Source organism: Triturus cristatus, chromosome 10 (genome assembly GCF_964204655.1).
Source record: "Triturus cristatus chromosome 10, aTriCri1.1, whole genome shotgun sequence".
Classification (NCBI taxonomy): Eukaryota; Metazoa; Chordata; class Amphibia; order Caudata; family Salamandridae; genus Triturus; species Triturus cristatus.
In genome coordinates this window covers 635,837,070-635,859,132 of record NC_140593.1, presented here as the reverse complement: position 1 = coordinate 635,859,132, position 22,063 = coordinate 635,837,070, and the positions used below count along the sequence as shown (strand labels likewise).

The following is a 22,063-nucleotide window of genomic DNA, read 5'->3' as shown; positions in this document are numbered from 1 at the left end:
ACCATAGAGGTGAGCCCCCTCACGTTCCAAGTCATAATTCTCAATTCAGGGGGGGTCCCCATCCCATCGCCGAACTAACCATCCCTTCCCAGCCCTCCAAGGCACACTGACAACCCCCTGAAACCCCAGAACACCCCAACTCCCCGATTCCCCACCCTTCCCCGGAACAGGTTCTAAACCACAGTCACCCATCCAAATACTACCCCAAACAGAAACCAAACACTCTGGTAGCCACCAGAGTCTCACTATGTCCGTGAGGTTGAGGTGGTGGCTCTACGCCTGACGGGCTTGACGGCAGTCCTCCCCAGAGCATCCACGCCCAGTTTCCACCAATCCTCCCCCAGCGTTCTACTCCCTGCAGGCCCCCCCGCTCCCACCTCCAGGACCCCTCAATAATCACCATCCGTGGGCCCCATCAGGCACCGGTCCCTCCCCGAGCCCCACCAAACCCGGCCCGGCCTCCCTCTCCCCGTGCACCCGGTCCTCCCTGCCCATGTCCCTCAGTTCATGGCCCGAGTGTGGGAGCCGGCCTCGTGGCGTGGTCCTGTTTCCCCGCGCTAAGCCGCACGAGGTCCCACGCACATCGGGGCTCCTCCATCTTGGATTACACGTCACTCCACGTGACCACCTGTATGACCCTGCTCTACCCGGCCTCGGTCCCAGCGAGGCCCGACATCGAGACGCCAACCCCTGGCTCGGGGGATACCACGTGAGCCCTTCCCACTCTCGGCGGAGGGCAGTATCGATGGGACCCCCTACCGTCTCTCCACACCTGGGTGTGATCACTCCACAGCTCTCTGGGGCCTGGCGCCTCTCCTGCTGGGCGTCTGGCCACCCCCTACCCGTCCTCTCCGCCCCCTCCGGGCGCACGGGTCCGGACATCAAAGGGGTCCCGTCCTATATCTGGGGCGACCCGACAACAGGGCAGTAGTTGTATCCTGGAGTCGAGAGCCCTGCTGATCGGATCGCGGCTGACCCCACGAAGAAGACTCACCCGGAACCACCCCTTGAGCCCTGCTGACGACGTCGCGGCTCCACCGTGCTTAAAGACCTTCACGAACCCTTGGGGCCCTGCTGACGCTGTCGCGGCCCGACCTTGTTGAACCTTACCACCGGAGCCCAGCTGACCTCGTCGCGGCTCGACCGAAGCGGACCTACCACCAGAGCCCTGCTGACCGTGTCGCGGCTCGACCTAAGTGGAACTACCATCCGAGCCCTGCAGACGCCGTCGCGGCTCTCCACGTCCGAGCAGCTCTGAGACCAGCATCCAAGGTCTGGCGCAGAGCCCTCCCGTGCCTGGCTGGCACTAAGACTGTCCCGCTACCTTACCCTCTTGAACGAACACTAAGACTCTGACAGGATCTCTCGATCTCTCTGTAAATATTGCCCGTATTACTGCTGATAAAGAATCTAATCTCGCAACTACTATTGAGTCCTGTGTGGTGGTGTTACTGGGCCTAGTACGATCATAGGAGAAAGACCTCCCCGAGGAGGCTTCTCAGCGGCGCTCGGCTATAACTTTGCGGTAGGAAGGTGCCGGAATAGTCTCCCCGACTACCCGGCGGGCCTCCCTCCAACACCGAGCACTCCCCAAACCTTCAAGCGTCCAACAGTTCGTCTGCTGTCCCAGGGGTAACATCCGGCAGCTCCTCCGCCTCGTCGACAGCACCGTCCGTGTGGGAGTCCTCTGTGCCCTTCCTGGAGCCCAAATCCTCGCTGGGCTGGGAGGCCGTGGCCCCCGAGATCACAGAGACCGCCCGCAGTGCAGCTCGCCTCTCCAGAGCCGTCTGGGATGCTCCCAGCGATCGGGCCCCCGCTGCCCTCACCTTGTTACGTCTGTTGTGACGGGCCTTTGCCGGGGTACCCTGCGGCCCCTCCCCAGCAGCATGCGCCGCCGCTCGGGTCCGGGCCGACTCCAGCCAACTCCAGGCTGCCGCGGGGTCAGTGAAGAAGGAAGTCGCCCCATCCAGCACAACTCGGAGGCGGGCCGGGAACAACAAAGAGTACTGCAGCCCCTCTTCCCGCAGCGCCCTCTTCACCGCCTGGAATGAGGAACGTCTGCGTTGGACCTCCATGGGGTAATCCGGGTAAATAGAAACCCGAGCGTTCTCCACCTGGTAGGGTCCCGAAGTTCTGGCCCTCTGAAGGATGATATCCCGGTCCTTGTAATGCAGCAGGCGGGCCACCACCGGCCGGGGCGGGTGGCCCGGATCCGGGGGACGGGCCGGAACCCTATGCGCCCTCTCCAAGGTGAAAAACCGCGTAAGTCCCTCGGGCGCCACCACCTCTTGTAGCCAGGTCTCCAGATAGGTTAGCATATCTCCCCCTTCAATCTTTTCAGGCAGCCCGACTACGCGAATGTTATTGCGGCGGTTGCGCCCTTCGGCATCCTCGGCCCTCTTTTCCAGAATCACCACCCGCCGTAGGAGATCCGCTGTCTGACCCTCCAATACCTTCTGTGCTGGCTCTACCAGGTCCATCCTGTCCTCCGAGTTCTTGACCCTGTCCACCAGCTTCCAGTGGTCCGCCCGGAGCAGCCCCAGATCCGAGGACACCTGAGCGATATCGGTTTGCAGCGCAGTTTTCGTGTCCGCTATTGCCTGCAGGATTTGGTCGAGCTGTCGCTGCTGCAGGCCCGCCGCAGAGTCGGCACTCGTTCCGCCAACTTGGCCACCGGTAGAGTCTCCCGCCGACTCCGCTGGGTTCCCCCCCAGCTTGAGTCGCGGCTTGCCCATTCTTCCAGCCAGGCAGCACGTCAGGGAGTCCCTCCCCAATCGGCCTCCAGGCCCGCTCACCAAATCTGCGGTAAATGCACCCCCTCGCCGGCTTCAGGGACCTGCTCCCCCTTGCCTCTGGACAACAAGGGCTCCGGCGCTCTCCTGCCTCTCACTGGGCGCCCCGACGGGAGCGGCTCCCATCCCTCTCCAAAGCCGTCATCGCCGCTGTGGCAGGGAGCACCGTCCGAGCCCCACCGCTGTCCTCCGGGGAACTCTGGGGCTGTCGCACCAAGGCGGGCACCGTCCATCAGCCAGGTCTTCGAGCCCGCTACCTGAGGCCAGCCAAGCCACCACCGCCGATGTGTTCGCAGCGCCGGTCACCCACCTCGCTTGTCCACCAAACACGCTGGGTCCACTGCCTCCACTCCAGCTCCGGGCCCTCCGCTCCCGGCACAAGCCCAGCGCCGTCCGCTGTGTCGCCGCCTCTCTGCAGTGCGGCCACCGCCGCTAGCTCAGGGTGTGGCGGGGTTCCCAATCCCAGGCCCCTCACGGAAGGCGGATTCTGCAGCGCTCCACCGGTCGCTAGGGCAAGACCGGCACTTCCGGTGCCCGCAGCCGGGTCAGCCGCACTTCTGGCCAGCTCCTCAGACACTGTGGGCCGCTGCCGCCCGTCCCTTCACAGGCCGCCCAATATGGCCGACGGCCGCCCGCCTCCTTGCCATACCCTTGATGGCGTCTCGTACCTCCTGCTGTGTAATGTCCGCTCCTAGCTCTTCCACCTCCTTGGGGTTCAGCCTCACTATCTGCAGATCTGCGAGATATTCCCTTGCATCCGCTTGCTCACCGTTTTGCAACCGTCTGTATAGCTTTGCATAATAGTTGGCAAAGACCTCATTAATCTTCACCTGCATAAAGTGCCTAACCCCTTCCTCATCCTCTATTTCCACCAGCAGCGGGCTCCTGCTCGCCGGGTTTGCCAACCATGCCAGGAACGATCCCGATTTTGTCTTGCTCTGCGTGTGTGCGCTATAGATAATTCTAATAGTCAAAGCACCAAAGCCTCTGTCTTTTTTGCCACCTCCTGTTTGACCTATAAGACTGCCTGCTGGAGCTCTGGGTGTTCCAGCCTTCTACGTTCCAGTCCCCTGTTGGTTGTCTCTGCTCCCTCTACTTCTCCGAGGATGACGCACCTATCCCCTGTGGTATGCGTTATGCATTGGCCCCTCAGCATCACCTTAAAGGCATCCCACTCTGTGTTCGACGAGGAGGCCGTCCCCGCGTTAGTCTCCCACCCACCCCCCCATCCCCCCCCCCCCACCCACCCACCCCCAATCTCTTCTCAGAAGACCTGGTCTTCCAGGGTGTCCGGGTGGAGCCTCCTCGTGGGGATCGTTGATGCAGACTACCTCCATTTCATGGAGAGGACCATTGGATTGTCTGATATCGTTTGCGCAAGATATTCCGCGGCAACAGCAGAGTGTTGGATTTCTACTGAACATAAGAAAGCGTAGAGTCGGGCATGCACTTCATGTACAGCAGAGAAATGGGAGTAACCCCGATCGTGAAGGTGCAGGATCCGCCAGGTATCTATTAATCCCCAGCTCTGTCTCTAGGTGGTGAACGCATGCGAGGCTGGTGCCGCCCGGAAATTTCGCAGGGGAGTGGGATCTATCTAGGTGTGTGTTGTCCACACTATTAAAGTCGCCCCCCACTAAGGTGTTGCCCGTCAGATAATGCATCAGACAGTGACTCAGTCTCGCGAAGAAGGTTGGTTGTTCTGCATTAGGGGCGTATATGCAAATGATACTTATTTCTCAGCCCTCTAGTCATCCTTTTATGGCTACAAAATGACCCTCTGTATCTACTAGAGAGTCCGTCAATTGGAGTGGGACACCTGCTTGGATCGAAATTAACGTCCCCATACATATGCCGAGTAGGTAGTGTAAAAGAGCTGGCTTCTCCAATGCCTTTGTAATGCTTGTCCCTCTTTCTGTGTTAGGTGTGTCTCTTGCAATAGGGTGATCTGAGCTCCCTGCCTTCTGATGTGTGAGAGGACTTTATGGCATTTGGTCATTGTGTGCATCCCTCTAATGTTCCATGTCATGCATTTGTACTTCTGCGTATGAGCCATTGGATGATTTATCAGTTCTCAGCCCGTCACTCTCCCTACGTGCCTTCATGAGCCTCCTCTTCCCACTCAAACCCATATAGTGCTTTATGTGCTGCAACTCAAGGTGTCCCCCATATTAACTTTATACATTTCCCCAACTCCCACTCCCCAGAATAAGCAGGAAAACACCCCCTATCCAAACTAAGGCTAAAAGTCCGCAAGTGACTGCTTGCAGTTCTATCAGTCAAGTGCAAGGGGAGAAGGCAGCTTGTCCGTCGCTCTCCCAATCTCTGCAGCCGCCCTTCAGTTCCATGGTCCCAAAGGAGCCCCCACAGCCCCCCCCTCCATCAACCCCAGTACCTCATTGTTTGGTCAGGTTCTCCTTGTGTTGCTGCCAACCTGCTCGTGGTGAATCTCAGCTCTCTTCCTCTAGGCGATATCGTCCGCCGTTTGCAGAGCTACGTCTGGGAGTACCACACTCTGTGCCTCAGCGTTTCTGGACCTCTTCTCCGAGCCCGAGTCTACTGCCGTCTCGCTGCTCCCAGGAGGTGCGGGGCTTCTCCCTTTACCGCTGATCAGCGCCTACACCTGCATCGCATTTCGGCGCTCGAGCTGTGCTTCTTCTTGCGTGGGGACTAGAGTCTCTCTCAAGGTTTGCTGATTTAGGTGGCAGTTCCTTCTTCTTTTCCTCTCCGGATCTCGTAGTGGCGCTATCCCCTCGTGTTTCTCCAGCCAGCCTGACGCCTCTTGTGAGGTCTTGAAAAATTCTGTGCTGATTTCCGTGATTACTCGCAATGTGGTCGGTTATTGCGTTGTATATTTATAGTTCAGTTGCCGCAATCTCTGTTTCACGTCCTGGTAGGAGCCTCTCTGCCTTTGCACCTCCCTAGAAAAATCCGGGATGATTCGCACCATTGATTTGTCTACTGCTATGTCTCCTTTGAGGCGTGCCTGGGCAAGGATGTGGTCCCTGTAATGGAGGACCTTCGCTATCACTATTCGCGGTGGCGCTCCTGGTACAGGTGGTTAGGCAGAAACTCGGTGCGCCCTGTCTAGGGCGAAGAAGTTTGATAGGCCTTCAGGCACCACTTCTTCTCACAACCATCTTTTGCAGGTAGTCTTTCATACTGCGGTCTTCTATTTTTTTCGGCAAGCCTGTGATTCTAAGGTTACTTCTTTGCTATCTATTTTCGGCTTCGCTTCATGACTGGGTCCTCCCCCTCTACTCTGTCGATTTTTCTGTTGGGGCTTCTTCTCTGTCCTTTTTTGGGGGGGATCGTCTCCATCTTGTCCTCTTGATCTGTGGCGCTTCTGGTGTCGCGTGCGCTCGTAGGATGCTCCTGGTAGTCCTCGTTGCGCGCAAGTTTTCCTTTCCTGGCTTGCACTTTTCAGTCCGTTATGTGCTCCGATTCGCACGTAGGTTAGTCGCTTCTGTCTCTGCTTCCTTGTCCCGACACTTTTCCCCAGCTCTTTCTGGCCCATCTTATATTCGCAGTGTGTGCCCGCGTCTGCTTTTCTCAATATCTCCCAGGGGCCCCCGGATTACACCGTGTTCTGGTCTTGTGCACCTCTGCATGCTGCCCAGTTTATTGCTTGCTCTGCCTCAGGGTCTCAGGCCTCTGTCTGGTAGGCTTGCCCATTTCACTTACTTCACTCATCTTCTCCACCTGTTCACGCACAGTTCAGGGCTCTATGTTTTACTGACGTGGTCCCTGGGGATTGTGCACTCCAGGGGGTCTCCCCTCTGTTTTGTATAATGGTCACTGGTTGCAGTGAACTCTAGGCCTGCTCGTCGACCCCATCAGCATCGCCAGGCCCACTCTACTTTTTTATGCCTCCTTGTTGGCGCTGCTGATCGCTCGCCCTCCTCCTTAGGCCTCCGTATATGCTTGCTGCTTGCCGCTATCCTGAGGTAGGCTTACCACCTCAGATTGTCAGCCTCCTCCGCTCTGGCCCTGGGTGCGCTTCTAATATCCCCGCTTGGGCATGCTCCCAGAAAACCCCTGGGGGTCTCAGTTCCGCAGTTCTGCCGTTCTCCCCTAGCTCCTCTAGGCCCTACACTCCCTTATGTGCCCGCCCGTACCACTAGGGCCGTACTCACTTTGTCGCGCTGAGGGGGCATTCTCTGCCTTCACCTCAATCGCCTGCCGCTATCTCTGCCGGTCATCTCGAGGCCACTGCAGCCCTCTTATCCTCTGGGGACCAGTGCAGTGCCCTCCAGGGATTGCCCAGCTGTTCTCTTCTCCGCTCACATATCCCGGTGGAGATCGGGCGTCTCCTCAGCGCTCCTCCGGTTCAGCCTCAGGGAGTCTCCGGCCTCTGTTCCGGGGTCTGTGATAGGATGGGAGGGGGGCACCATGGATCGTAGTCCGCTACCACGCTGCCAACTGAGTTATCTTCTCACCTCCGCCATTGCTTCATGGACGCCACCATCTTGGCTCGCCTCCCGGCCATGGTCTGATTTGTTATACCGCCATTTTTAAACTACAGGATGAGGTTTCTCCAGCTTCCACGTTTTCCTCCCCACCTATATGATTGCAGGGGTGCGCTGCAGGGGCTTTGGTCCCATTCAGGGCGTCAGGATGGCTCTCGATGGTGGCTAGCCTACCGGAGCACGCAAGCTGTGCTTTTCACTCCATCGGCGCCAAGCCACGCCCCTCATTCACACAGTGACTCTTGACACACATTTGCGTGTATGACAGTGCGGATTAGTTTCCATGAAATTACACGTTTGCAAATTCCACTTCGCAATAACACTATCCCAACACCTTGAACATCCTGTACAAGGCCTGAACTTGAATTGTTCAAATGTGGTTGGTGGATGTTCGTCAATTCGGCGAGACAGTTATTTATAGAACCTATCGGTGGTGGCCTGACTAAAATATCATCTCAGAGCAAAGATGCCATTTGTTATAAATAAACGAGCATTTCAGGGTTTTAGACAAAGGGGCACTTGCTGTCCTTGTGAGGCCACTAAAAATCAGCCCAGCTGCTTGCTGATCCCTCTTTGAGGAGCGATGTCCAACTTGTGACCAAGACTGAGAACTGTGTACTTTCCCTTCAGGTAATGGGGTTGGATTATCTGATGGAGGATTCTTGGCAGAACAACCACACATACTAGACACTTAGTTTAGGGAACTCATAGTAGGAGTACCCTATCCATATATTGTTTGATATGCTTGCATATATACATCGTTTAGCAAGATGGTGGAACTGTTCATTCTGTTCACTGTCCTTATATTGCTAAACTCTTGTATGCTTTGGTCTATTGATTAACGCAGCAGAATCAGTCTGGCACCATCCTAAAGTTTATGATGCCCAACAAATATGCAGTTCCTACTGGAAAGTGGAAACTACAAGACATTTACAGAAGTCCTGCAATCTGGGCCTGCTTCTTTTTATCCTTTACTCCTATTCATCAAAGCCCTCCTGACATTCTAATACACTTGGTCTAAGTATTGCTCTTGCCCACCAGTGAACATGCCTGTGGCAAGATGCTGCTGATTGGCACCCAGTGACCCCAATTTTCTTAGGCAGAATCCTACTTGTGAGGATTTAGTAGTCCAAGCTTCCACCAGCAGGTGAATCCAAATTCATTCCTGATGACCACTCCTGGCCAGGGAGTAAGAAAAATTGAGACATTCAGAAAAATAATGTTCTCTTTGGCCAGTCTAGCCTTGTTGTCGGTCAACGTGCTTTGCCTAGTAGGTCAGTATATTCACACACTCTGGTACATTGCCAGCAAAATCTTCCTTATGGTCCGTGAAGAGTTTGGGGCCTCCTTGACTCGCATCAATTAAGTTGGTCAGAATACCGCCAAATATGAGATTTGTGCCAGCTTGGATACTACCGATTGATTGGAGTGAGCAATCAGTACTAGTGAGGTGCTCCATCACCATGTGTTGATGTGATCCACAAGTTTTTTGGGAGATGTGCAGACATCCCTTGGTGATGTGCCTTTCGATGGATCCTGCCTATGTGGCAAAAGAGCTGATACCACCTTGGAAAGATTTAAGGAAAGTCTGGCCGCGGTACATTCTTTGGTCCTCCTGACTCGTGCCAGACAGTTTCTTCATCCGTTTTCGCCTTTCTGAGGCTACTCCAGCGGGTTGGCATACAGGCAACATCAGGCCCAGCATACACCCCAGTCCTTTTTTGGCTGGGGTGTGGATCTGGCAGGCAACACGCAGGTCACCAGGGGCATCGATCTTTTCAGTCCCTTTCTGCAGCATCAGCTAAAAGCCACTTTAGTGCGCCTCAGTGTAGTACAATCACCCTTTGGAAGGCAGGATCCAACACTTTCTCCTAGGGTGGAAATCTATCACATCTGACAGATGGGTCCTCCAGATCGTTCAGCATAGCTATGCGCTCCTGCGTCTTTTCTGACCCGCTGCAGCTTTCTCTTACATCAGAGCAACTCCCAAAGGAGCACCTATCCATCTTATTGCAACAGCGCAAGCTCTACTTCCAAAGGAGTCATCAAGAGGGTTCCAGACTCGGAAATAGGGATGAGTTATTACACTCCCTGTTTCCTTGTGCTGAAGAAGGATCGAGGCCTTCAGCCTAATTCAGACCTTTACCCCTTGAATGCCTTCCTGCAGGAGGACAAATTCAAAATGCTCTCACTGGCCCAGGTTCTGTCTCCATGGGTTTGGATGACTTCATAGCAGCCTTGGACCAACAGGATATTCATTTTGACATACCTATTCTTCAATCCTACAGTAAGTGATGGTGAATGTCTCCCCTCATCTTCTGGGGTCTGGGATATCAGTTTTTTCCTACTTCGACATCTGACTGTTGAAGGCGGGTTCATCACAGACAGTCAGAGATCACCTCCATACACTGGTGAGCCTCCTGACATCAATGGAATTTTTGATCAGTGTCCCTGAGGGGTTGGGTGCCTGCAGGTGGTTGGCCGCATGGCCTGGCCGCAGGAAGGGGGTTGGATTAACGCACAGTAATTAAATATTACTTAACAATAAGAAAACCCTAGAAATTCACTGAAAAAAAACTAAGGTAACAGGGACGTTATAGTTAAGAAATAGAATTAAACAGTGTTTTCCCAGTCCCGGACCTATTCCCCTTCCCCTCCTTCGATTTTAGTGTATGGTTGGGGTCCCCCCATTTGAGGAGCATATGTTGTCACTTTCGCTCTCGGGTTGCCTTGCGGGTGTGATTTTATGTTGTTGTGTTGTATAAAACGAAACCGTATTGTGGGCTCAGAGTCATGTGGCCCACGTGGTTGATACCTCCTGCTTTAGCGTCTCTGTAACGCCAAGTGCCTTATTGTATATATGTCATTTATTTCTGTCACTTTAGCGGCCGGCCGGAAGGTTGTAGGCCCATACCTGTATATATTTGAGATTGTAATAAACGGTTTCAAAAAAAAAAAAAAAAAAAAGAAATAGAATTAAAAATAACCTTAGCAATTCACTAAACGTTTCAGTAACCCCACCGCTGCCGCACACAGTCTTCAGTGGCTGGTTGGCCAGGCCCTGCAGCCAACAGCCCAAAGGCAGCCAACTCGCAGGCCACCTCCACATGCCACGTTGGGTCTGAGGATTCCACCCCCTGGGGCCCAGTCACATTTTGTGAAATGAGGGGCACATTTTTCCCTCCTCTGCAATTTCTTTTAGGGGAAGGGGTACGTGTCCCCCCCCCCCTCCTCAGACCATATTTGGCACAGGGAACCTCTTCCCCTGTGGCCCACCACTGTTTATGGTGTTTGGGGGCACGCAGATCTCCTCCTTGATTTTTGGCCCCAGGGTCCCCTTCCGTGGCTCATTTTTTTAGGGAAGGGGGTACATAGCCCCCGGGATGTTTTTGGCCACGGGGACTGCATAAGTCATCCCTTCCCAAAACATGGGGCAGGACCTACTAGTGGGTCGCAAGCCGATTTTTTTATTGTTTCACGAAAGTCCTGATCAATATGTAGTAATATGCAGGCATGAGACGCGGCTGGACATGGGGGAAAGCCCAAGCTGCCAGAGATAGGTTTGAGTACCCATACAGGAATCATAGTAATGGGGGGGTCGCATCAGGGGGAGGATAGGTAGATGGGGGCACACTGACATGGGTTGAGGGAGGGAGAGGGTGGGGGGAGCCCAGGCGGGAAGGGTGACTTTTCTTATGCACAACTAGTTGCAATGTCATGTGTAACACTCTCCGGTGGCGGGCTGGGGCTGTTGTGGAATTGTATTGGGGTTTTGGTACAAAAATAATAAAAAAATGTTTCAACAAAAAAAAAATGTAGTAATATGCAAACTGATCGGCACCTGTGTACTAGTGCACAAGAAGAGCTAAACAGTGTCCCTAAGTCTAGGAGTGTGACCCTCGGTCTAGGTCCACTCTCTCCCCGCAGCTCAGCTGTGCCGTCTCTTGCCTCTAGACCCCGACCTCCTCCTTGGGAGGTTCGAGGCTGCTGTCCGCTCCTTCGCCTGCTGCCCGCTCTAACTGGGACCAGACTGCCTGCAACCACCATAACCTTTCTCAGCCGTTTTTTTTCTTACTTTTTCCCTTTTGTGCCACTGTTATTGTGCCCATCTGTGTCTTACTCTAATTCCACCACTGTTTTTATTTTCTCGTGCCTTCCTGTTCCTTTCACCGCTACTGCCCCTGCGGCCCCTCCCTCCCGGAATGCCCCCGCTCATGCCCCCCAGCCTCTCCTTCCTCCCACCTCCCTACTTAATGGTGGCCGCTGCGCAGTCACACAGCTGGCGCGTCACAGGTGCACCGAAGGCTCGCCAATGGCAAGCCCGTCCACGACCAGCGCCAGGAACCCTGGACCTCCCCACTACCCATCTCTACGACACCACCACCCTCCTCTCACTCAACCCTGGAAGACTTAGAGAATGCCAACTGGCCTCGCTGAACATGACCCACGGCCAGTTCTCCTACCTCCATTGCCGCCAGACCCTCTCTGCCACCCCGGCCTCCAATACCGCCGACGCCAGCACCGGCGATACCCTAAAATACATCCTCCTCAACGTACGCTCCATACACAAACACGCGATGGAAATCCGGACCCTACTCGACTCTCTCTCGCCCGACGTCGCCTTCTTCACAGAGACCTGGACCAACGCATCCTCCGCCCCCGACATCAGCACCGCCATCCCAGACGGATACAAGATCCAGAGGAAAGACTGCCCCAACCATCTAGGAGCACCCTCTGCCTCACCACCTCCAGCGAAACCTTCCCCTCCGCCGAACACCCGCACTTCCTGATCCAGACCACCCCCAAAGCCACACTCCGAGGAACCCTTGTCTACAGACCCTCCGGGCCCCGAACACCCTTCGCCACCAACATCACCGACTTCATTGCACCCCATCCCAACACCTCAACAAAGTACATACTCATTGGAGACCTGAACTTCCACCTCTGCATCTCCAGCGACCCCAACTCCACCATCCTTCGTGACAACCTTGCCAGCATCGGACTTATACAACTCGTCAACACACCGACCCACAGAGCAGGACACACCCTCAACCCCATCTTTGCGGCAGGAAACCACATCCAATTCAGCCACACAACGCAGCCGCCATGGACCGACCACCACTGCGTACACTTTGCCATCAACAAACCCAAGGCACCCAAACCAGCCCTACGCCCACCACGAAGGAAATGGAGCAAGGTTACCGATGAGCAACTTAACTCCGCCCTCACCCGAGACAACCACACCTGGGCACCGACTCAAACGACGCAACCAGAGAACTCCACACCTGGATCTCCGTTGCTCAGACGAGCTTGCCCCGCTACGCAAGCCCGACGGACAACGCCCCAGGAAAGCCGCTCTCCAAGAAGCCGGATGCACCTGCAGACTCCTGGAGAAGAACTGGAGAAACACCAAGACAACCGAAAACTACACCACCTACAAGGACTCCATGACGGACTACCGCAACCAGATCAGAGCCACCAAGAGGAACTTCATCCACAACAAAATCCTGGCCAACTCCAAGGAATTTTTCAGTGTCATTCAAGAATTCACCAATCCACGCAGCAAAGCCACAGACATCACCCAATCCCAAGACCTCTGCGACAAGCTTGGAACCTATTTCCACCTCAAGATCAAAACCTCTATGACAACTTCATCTACCATCCACCAGGCGCCACAGACGGCCGCCCGCCCCCGGAAACACCAGCCAGCCCACCATCTCCTTCTGAACACCGATCACGGCCGAAGACACCGCCTCAACCATGAAAAGCATCCATTCGGGGGACCCCACCGACTCCTGCCCCCCACTCATATCTACCACGACTGGAAGCACGCAGAAGTCAGACCTCTGCTCAAGAAGCCCACAGCTGACCCCACCGACCTCAAGAACTATCGGCCCATCTCGCTCCTCCCCTTCGCAGCCAAAGTTGCAGAGAAAACAGTCAACAGGAAACGGACACAATTCATTGAAGAGAACGCCGTCCTTGACCCGTCCCAATCCAGATTCCGAAGCAACCACTGCACAGAGTCCGCTCTACTCGCCGCTACAGATGACATCTGCACCCTCCTGGACCAATGCCACTCCACAGCCCTCATCCTACTCGACCTATCAGAGGCCTTCAACTCCATCACCCACCGCCCACTAGTCGCCAGACTACACAACGCAGGCATACTAGGCACAGCCCTGGACTGGATCCGATCATTCCTCACTGGAAGAAGCCAAAGGATCAGACTCCCACCCTTCCTCTCCGACCCCACAAATATCACCTGTGGAGTCCCACAGGGTTCATCCCTGAGCCCCACCCTCTTCAACATCTACATGCCCCCCCTCGCAGCCATCATCCGACAACACGGCCTCAACATCGTATCCTAAGCCGACGACACCCAGCTCATCCTCTCCCTCTCCAAAGACTCCACCACTGCCAAACTCAGCTTCCAGAAAGGAATGCAAGATGTCGCAGTCTGGATGACCAACAGCTGAAGCTCAACGCTGAGAAGACAGAAGTCCTGGTCCTCTGTACCACCCCTTCTGCATGGGACAGCACCTGGTGACAGACCGCCCTCGGAAGCCCACCTACCGCCTCAGACCATGCCAAGAACCTCGGCATTGTACTCGACTCATCACTCACCATGAACCGACAGGTCAATGCCGTCAACTACAGCTGCTTCAACACCCTTAGCATCCTCCGCAAGACCTTCAAATGGATCCCCCCTGAGTCAAGGAAGACAGTCACCCACGCACTCATCACCAGCAGACTGGACTATGGAAACACACTCTACGACGGCATCAACAAGTCCCTACTCCGCAAACTCCTGACAATACAGAACACCGCCGCCAGACTCGTCCTCGGCATCCCCCGACACGAACACATCAGTCAACACCTACGAAGTCTCCACTGGCTCCCCGTTGAGAAAAGAGTCACTTTCAAAATCCTCACTCACGCCTACAAATGCCTACACAACAATGGACCCAAATACCTCAACAACAGAATCGACTTCCACGTACCCAAAAGAAACCTCCAATCTTCCAACCTCGAACTGGCCAAAACCCCGTGCATCCACAGAGTCAGAGCAGGTGGAAGATCCTTCTCTCACATTGCAGCCAAGACCTGGAACGAGCTACCGGCAGACATCAGACGTGCCCCCTCCCTGAACACCTTCAGGAAGACCCTCAAGACCTGGCTCTTCGGCTAAACCGATCTGCGGACCACCCCCCACGGTGAGTAGCGTCCATACAATTCCCTGATTGGTTGATTGACAGATAGTTTTAAAAGAAACATGCACAAGTATTAAGAAGCAAGGCTTTGGGTGAGTCTTCCAGTGTTTCATTCTGCTCTCTTTTTACTTCACAAAATTATTTCAACAGGGAATATGCACACTGTACGTGATCATACACTACCATACTACTTGTGTACGACTTTCACATATAAATTCAGAAATATGGATGTGGCATAATGACCAAAGCTGACAACTTTGGATATGGGGAACCAGGTTTGAGTCCTGGCCTTGGATCAGCATCTTTTCTGGGCAAATCACTTAATCTGTCAAACTTATCATAAGATATATAGATATAGATCGATATAGATAGATGATAGATTATATACCCCACGTTTTTGCGAAGTCTTTTGATTTTAGGGAACGGATACCACAGATAAGCACTGAAGTCCAGTTCACCCTCCCCCACTTTTAATGGGCATATCAGTACCTTGGCCACAGTCCGATGTGAAAGGACGTGGTCAAGGTCATGACGTTTACAAAAAGTTGCTGTTATCACATAAAATAAAATAGCCACCCCCTTATGTCCATTAAAGCTAGATGTGTCACGAAAGTTTGTTTGTTCTAAAGAGTGGGTTGTGATTGTATGAAGTTTGGTAAACACTAGACTGTACCCTTTTTTTTACCCAGCAGGAAAGATGAGTCACCTCTCAGCATGGAGGAGGGCTAGCAACAGATCCTCTGACTATTCCTTTGTGGGTTTACCCACCAAATTTAGAGCTCCACATATAGTGAACATCCCACTGACAGACTCTCCTCTGGCTTCGCTTTCAATTTGTAAAGGTGCAATGTGAATTGCTTCAAAGGTGGAGGTAGTTTATATCTTCGATCTGGCCACAGGATTGGGATTTATGATGCAGATTATTTTGTGTAAGGATAAAAAACAATGTTTTCCTTTTGAGTTAATTATGAATGCATTGTTTGTGTGTTTCTCAGCATTGGATTCTAATTCAATTCAGCCAGCTATAACTGAAATAAGCCCAATGGATGAAGCAGTCGACTGTGGGCCGCAAGACGGGGCAGAGCCGGAGATATCTATAGGTCTATGTCCTGTGGGTGAGTGATCATTTCACCTAATGCATGGGGTGGTCATATGGGACGGTTGGACCAGAGACAAATAAGAATAAGAAGGGTGAACATGATTGGAGTTACCACTAAAATGGCACATATTTTACATTTATATATTTCTACAAGCAAGTAATGTTGCTAACTCAGTTGGTATTGGCATCAACAACAACTGAAAAAGCAGTGGCAGTAGAAAAAAATACTTCTGAAGTAATGGAACTTCATTTGCTTACGATACTTTAGTCTACTATCCAATGTCCTGGACTTTGCCATTTTTAATATAACATCTTACAGATCATGCCTTAAAATGCAATTCTACTGGAATTACACACAGCCTAAGTGAGACTGTCTGTCCTCAGGTTGTCACAATGTGCCATCTGACCCAGATTGTAACTCACTTCATACACTCCTTCCTACCACATCCACTGTACCATTAAGCTACCCTACCTTTTAGTGCAATCTCACACAGTGCCACTTCACCCGCAGATCCACTTGTTCCAAGGCTTCATCCTACCCAGTACCCTCATACTCTGCCCCCGCATTTAGTGCCATCTAGTTTACACTTGCAGTAAGTTTTATCTATTTTTGGGTTTGTTTGGGAAAGAATAGCACGTCTTTACAGAAGAGATTGCCTACAATTTCCCTCAAGGCAACAATAATCCTGATTTTGTGAAATCTACTGCCCAGAAGCATTGTTTCACGCAGTCCTGACCCAAACAAAAAACAGGTCTGCAGTTGTTAATGTGTATGACATTTTTACTGAAAGCAGGACACAGAGAAGAAATCTATAAATCCGTGTTTACACCTTACAGAGGTAATCATAAATTGGCAAATTGACATGGACATTCACTTAGGCCTTTATAAACACATTTAGCTGAAAAATTAGAACTCCAGCACATTAATATAATAATTGAAACAACAATTGACTTTAGTTCTATGCTAAGATTAAGGGTTATCTTTACTAAGGCCTAAGGCTTTGCATAGAAATATTTTATTTGTATGTGTGTATGCATGCATGTATATATATATATATATATCTATATCTCCACATATCTCCACAACAAAAGGTTACCCTTGAGGAAGAACCGCCAGGTGGGTTGTAATGCACTTTCTTTAATGGGATACAGCAGTGCATTCAAACATGGAACGTGCTTTAAAGTCAATTGACAGCCTCTGCCAGACGCGTTTCAGGTTTCCCCTTATTCATTGGCATACGGTGCAGCGATGTGTCCAGGCAAGCATGCTGCTCATTATAACTCCTGAACCTCCTCAGTGGGCGTGGCCGTTACTACAGCCTTCTGGTCCATGTAGTAGCACGAGTCGTTTTACTCAGGTGAGTTTTGCCCAGAGTCCGCGTTTCAACAAATTTAAAATCCCAAGTGGGTAAAAGCAACAGTTTTGTTGAAGCGCACTGCTTCTCTCGTGTATGTCCCATTGGGCTCTACTTCCCGCAATCACGGTGACCTCTAACCCGACGTCACCTAGGGTCCGCAGCAGCAGAGTGGCTCCTTCCACGACTGGGTCAGCCGCCAATATATCCACAACAAAAGGTTATCCATGAGGAAGAGCCGCCAGGTAGGTTGTAATGCACTTTCTTTAATGGGATACACCGTATGCCAATGAATATGGGGAAACCTGAAACACGTCTGGCAGAGGCTGTCAATTGACTTTAAAGCACGTTCCCTGTTTGAATGCACTGCTGTATCCCAATAAAGAAAGTGCATTACAACCTACTTGGCGGCTCTTCCTCAAGGGTAACCTTTTGTTGTGGATATATCTACACACATACATACTTAATCCCCTCAATTCTCCAAGATTTGGGTTCGAACTCCAAATTTACTTGTTCGCAATTAATTTATTCCATGTGCAAAGATGCTGTTATGACGCGTTTGGCCAGTCACACACCTGCTGCATTTTGAAAAACAGACTTGTATACAGCACATGATGTATGAACATAGAAAAGATTCTGTGCAAATCCTTGCAAAATTGCAAAACATTGTGACACATTATTGTGCAAATCAGGCAATTTTTAAAAAGATTCAGTATAAATAGTTTCGTATAGCTACTAACATTTAGAATTGAGTTAACATAAATAAAATTATTATAACTTTTGAAAAACTTTCATTTGCGTTCTGATTGAAATCGTGATTCACGGGTTAAGATCGAACAATTAATTTATGTTACTTCTAATGAGACAAAATACATTTTACATCTGTAACTTACTATAAAACCAATGCTTTAAAATGTCAGAACATAGAGGTTCACAATTACATAGAGAGAACATGATATTACCCACAAAAGTGACTAAACCATCATTATGGTAGTTGGTAGCATTCATGGATACATCCATTTATGCATAAGATACTTTAGAGTCCTAGTCTTATAAAACTCTAACCACAAACTTGAAAAACAAGTATATATTTAAGCAACACTGGCTTAGAAGCTCTCCCCGGTGACTGCTACTGGGGCTGCGAGCTATCGTTTGTTACCTGTGAACTTAAATTCCGACTGTACTATTTTAGAAGCATTTTTTATCCCTGTAGGAAGATTTTGTAGACCGATTGATAAATTGTACTTTGGGGGCTTTTAACATCAGAATAATTTGGGGAATGTAAATCAGGAACACCCTTCACACGCTTCATTCATTTCCTACCACCGATTTTGACGATTTGTTCAGGCGTCTGGCGGCGGTGGGCGCCATCTTGGGAGTAGCGGGGTCAGCGCTCTAGTCGCGCCGGACTCCCACCCTCCTCATTCTATATAATGTGTGTCATGGCCAGACGGCACAGCGGGCTGGCGCAGCGGGCACACCGGGCGCACGCCGAAGCCGCGCCAAAGCCAAGCCCGTCTGCGCCCGTCCGAGCCTTGACCGAGCCCAGGGCCACCCCCCCTGCACCTTTGGAGTCATCAAGGTTAGTCTATACAGCAAATGACCTCATTAACTTAAACAACACCCTATGCAAGGCGCATGATCCCCCGGTATGTCTATCTGCTGAACCTATCGGAGGGCTGTTTCTTTGTACTCCCTGCAAAAAACCCAACCCGGAAATACCGACATCTCAGAAACTAATACAAGCGGCACTTATAAATGTTCGCTCGCTTCCATGCCATAAAATTGACATATTAGAGCTGCTTAATACCTATGCTATCGACCTCCTGTTTCTTACTGAAACTTGGGGAGACGATTCATCAGGACCAGATTTTAAAGCTGCTATGCCAGAAGATTACTGTGTCCATAGGCAGGACCGCATCTCAGCGCATAAAGGTGGAGGGATTGCAATAATATATCGCAACAGCCTCCGCGTTAGAGCTATTGATTTAAAACATACGAGCTGTGAGGCACTTGCCTTTACTGTGATGCTTACCACCAATCAAACATTCACAGGCACCCTTCTGTACCGACCCCCAGGCTCTCGTACGACATTTCTTTCACAACTCCATCAATTGAGTGAGTTAGCTGTGGAACACAAATACTTCACCGTATTGGGTGACTTTAATTTCCATCTCGAATCCCTGACTGATAAAGACACTGACCAGCTCATCAATGACCTTCTTTCTGTGGAACTTGAACAACTGATAACGGTTCCAACACACAAGGCAGGACATACGCTTGATGGTATTTTTACCAATAATCCACACATCACCATGAATAAAACACTACCTCTAACATGGTCTGATCACTCCGCCATTCTATTCGATATTAAAATTAAAACAACAGCTCTTAAAAGTACATCTCAGAACTCCTATCAAACCACCAGAGACTGGAAAAATCTAGATCATACCCAGCTTGCACAGATTCTTACTGATGCCTTCATGGGTATAGACACCGAAACTGATCCAAATATTGCAGCCACCAGATATACTTCTATTCTGGAAGGGGCATTTTCTACATTAGCTCCATCCAGAACATCCAAACACAACAGGAAGACCCCCTCGGCCCCTTGGTTTACTGAACAACTTAGACTACAACGACAACACTGTCGTAACCTAGAGCGCCATTGGCGCAAATATTACAACTCATCAGATAAAATAACATATAAAGCTGCACTTCATATTTATAAGCAGAGAATAGCTACAGAAAAAAATATCTACTATACCACCCAAATAGACCAGGCTAAATGCAGCATGAAGAAATTGTTCGAAATAGTAAACCATCTTGCTGAACCATCCAATCCACCCACCGAAACATCTCAAACTCTCTGCAACACACTGGCTGACTTCTTCTCTAAAAAGGTCACATCTATATTTAAGGATTTCACCCCAAATTCCAACATCACTGAATCGTTGAACACACAAACAAACTTTAATTCAACAGCCCTAACGGAATTCACTAAGATACATTCACAATACATCCATAAACTAATTCTGTCAATTAAATCTGGTTCCCCATTGGACCCCTGTCACCCCTCTATACTCAACACTATTCCAGACATTATTACTTTACCACTGACATACATCTGTAACATCATGTTCTCAACAGGTTCATATCCAACTATCTGGAAAAACACTATAATTAAACCACTTCTTAAAAAACCATCGCTTGATCCTTTACTACCCTCCAGCTACCGTCCTATCGCATCTTTGCCGTTCCCAGCTAAAATCTTCGAATCTGTCATGAACAAACAACTGTCTGATTACATTCAAAGCAACGACCTTTTAGACGACACTCAGTTCGGTTTCCGACAAGGTCATGGAACAGAAACTGCCTTGATTAAGGCTGCAGATGAAATAAGAACCACGATGGATAACGGAGGACAGGCTGTCTTGATTTTGCTGGACCTATCGGCGGCTTTCGACACGGTCGATCACTCTACTTTGATCGGCCGTGTCGAGGCAATCGGTATTAAACACAAAGCCAGAGATCTTATTACATCTTTCCTGGCTGACCGCAAACAGGCAGTTAAGTTAGGTACATTCACCTCTCCTACTTTCAGCCATCCTTGTGGAGTTCCACAGGGTTCCTCGCTAAGTCCGACCCTTTTCAATATCTATGTTTCGGACTTAGCGAGGGTAATAAAAGCTTATAACATCAACCTAACAACATATGCCGACGATACCCAGTTGGTACTATCCATACATAAAAACGGCTCCAAGATAGCAGCAAACTTCAAAGATGGCATGAGGGCCATCAGCAGTTGGATGGCTTCCAACTGTCTAAAACTTAACTCATCAAAGACGGAAGTCATGCTCTTTGGTAAGATTCAGCCTCTGTGGTCTCCCTTATGGTGGCCGGAGGAAATGGGGACTCCACCTCAACCAGTCAGTAAAGTCAGAAACCTGGGAGTAATATTTGATGATAAACTTCTTTTCCATCATCATGTGAACGCTGTAGTATCATCATCATTTAACATCTTAAGGAAAATAAAGAAACTTCTCCCATATCTTCCTACAACTACAGGAAAAACACTAATTTCAACACTGGTGTTTTCACGCACTGACTACTGCAATGCCCTCTTCCTCAATGCACAAAAAAAGGTCATCTCCAAACTTCAAACGATACAAAATGCCTCAGCTAGAGTTTTATTGGGCATTCCAAAATTTAGCTCTGTCTCTAGACATTTGGACCAACTGCATTGGCTTCCGGTCATAAGTCGCACGAAATTCAAGGCCCTTTGTATTGTCTACAAGGCAATAAATAATATGGGACCTAAATTTCTTAGGAGTTCACTTAAGCCTTTATCAACCTCCAGAACGCTTCGTTCTAATACTGCTCATCTGCTTCATATACCCAGAACAAGGAAAGTTAACTGGGGAGACAGATGTTTCACCATCGCAGCTGCAAAACTATGGAACTCCCTTCCTTTTAATATAAAATCCAGTCCAACGCTGATCATCTTTAGAAAGCAGCTAAAGACATGGCTGTTTTCTCAACGACATGATTATTCATAAATCACTCTAAAACTGCTTCAGAGATTTACTTTACTGGTATCAGATATAGCTCTCAGCGACGAGACACCTATGGGTAATTGCAGCGCTTTAAAAATCGCATAAATAAATAAATAAATTAAGAAAATTACCTATAGTCTCATGATTGATGCATGGTGCTAAAATAGCATATTAAAACCCATGTTATTGGCTGTAATCACAATCAAAAAATAGATGGTAAAATTCAGATACCCCAATCACATACAGAACTATAGCAATATTAACAGTACATTTCGAATAAAAACCTGAATAAAAGACTGAATGTGCCCACAACCTAGTACTATTATGTGTAAAAACCTATCTAGGGAAAAGAAGCTGCTGAAATTGCATAGCAAATTCATCTTATATACACAGAATATATACAGAATGACATGTATATATCTTAGGGAAGTTCATAAAAAAGTATGAAAGTCAAATTATTGATTCAGGCCATTTGTACCTCTGGAGTTCAACTTTAAAATATATCTGGTCTCCAGCTTTCTTAACAGCCGCTTGCGATTGCCACTCCTTGTTAGTTTCGGAATTGAATCAATAACAAA

General features: G+C 50.1%; 2 protein-coding genes across 3 annotated transcripts in view; both read left to right on the top strand.

Moving 5' to 3' along the window:
• LOC146789822 (uncharacterized) overlaps nucleotides 1–22,063 on the top strand; it is a 293,115-nt gene that overhangs the window by 190,630 nt on the left and 80,422 nt on the right. For both annotated transcript variants that reach the window (XM_085632179.1, XM_085632178.1), the window contains exon 5: nucleotides 15,471–15,590. In XM_085632179.1, coding sequence (XP_085488305.1) covers nucleotides 15,471–15,590 — 120 coding nt within the window. The remainder of the gene's footprint in view (nucleotides 1–15,470; nucleotides 15,591–22,063) is intronic.
• LOC146789821 (uncharacterized) overlaps nucleotides 15,534–22,063 on the top strand; it is a 244,881-nt gene continuing 238,351 nt past the window's right edge. Inside the window, exon 1 of the mRNA XM_085632180.1 lies at nucleotides 15,534–15,590. The gene's annotated coding sequence lies outside the window, so the exon portion shown is untranslated. The remainder of the gene's footprint in view (nucleotides 15,591–22,063) is intronic.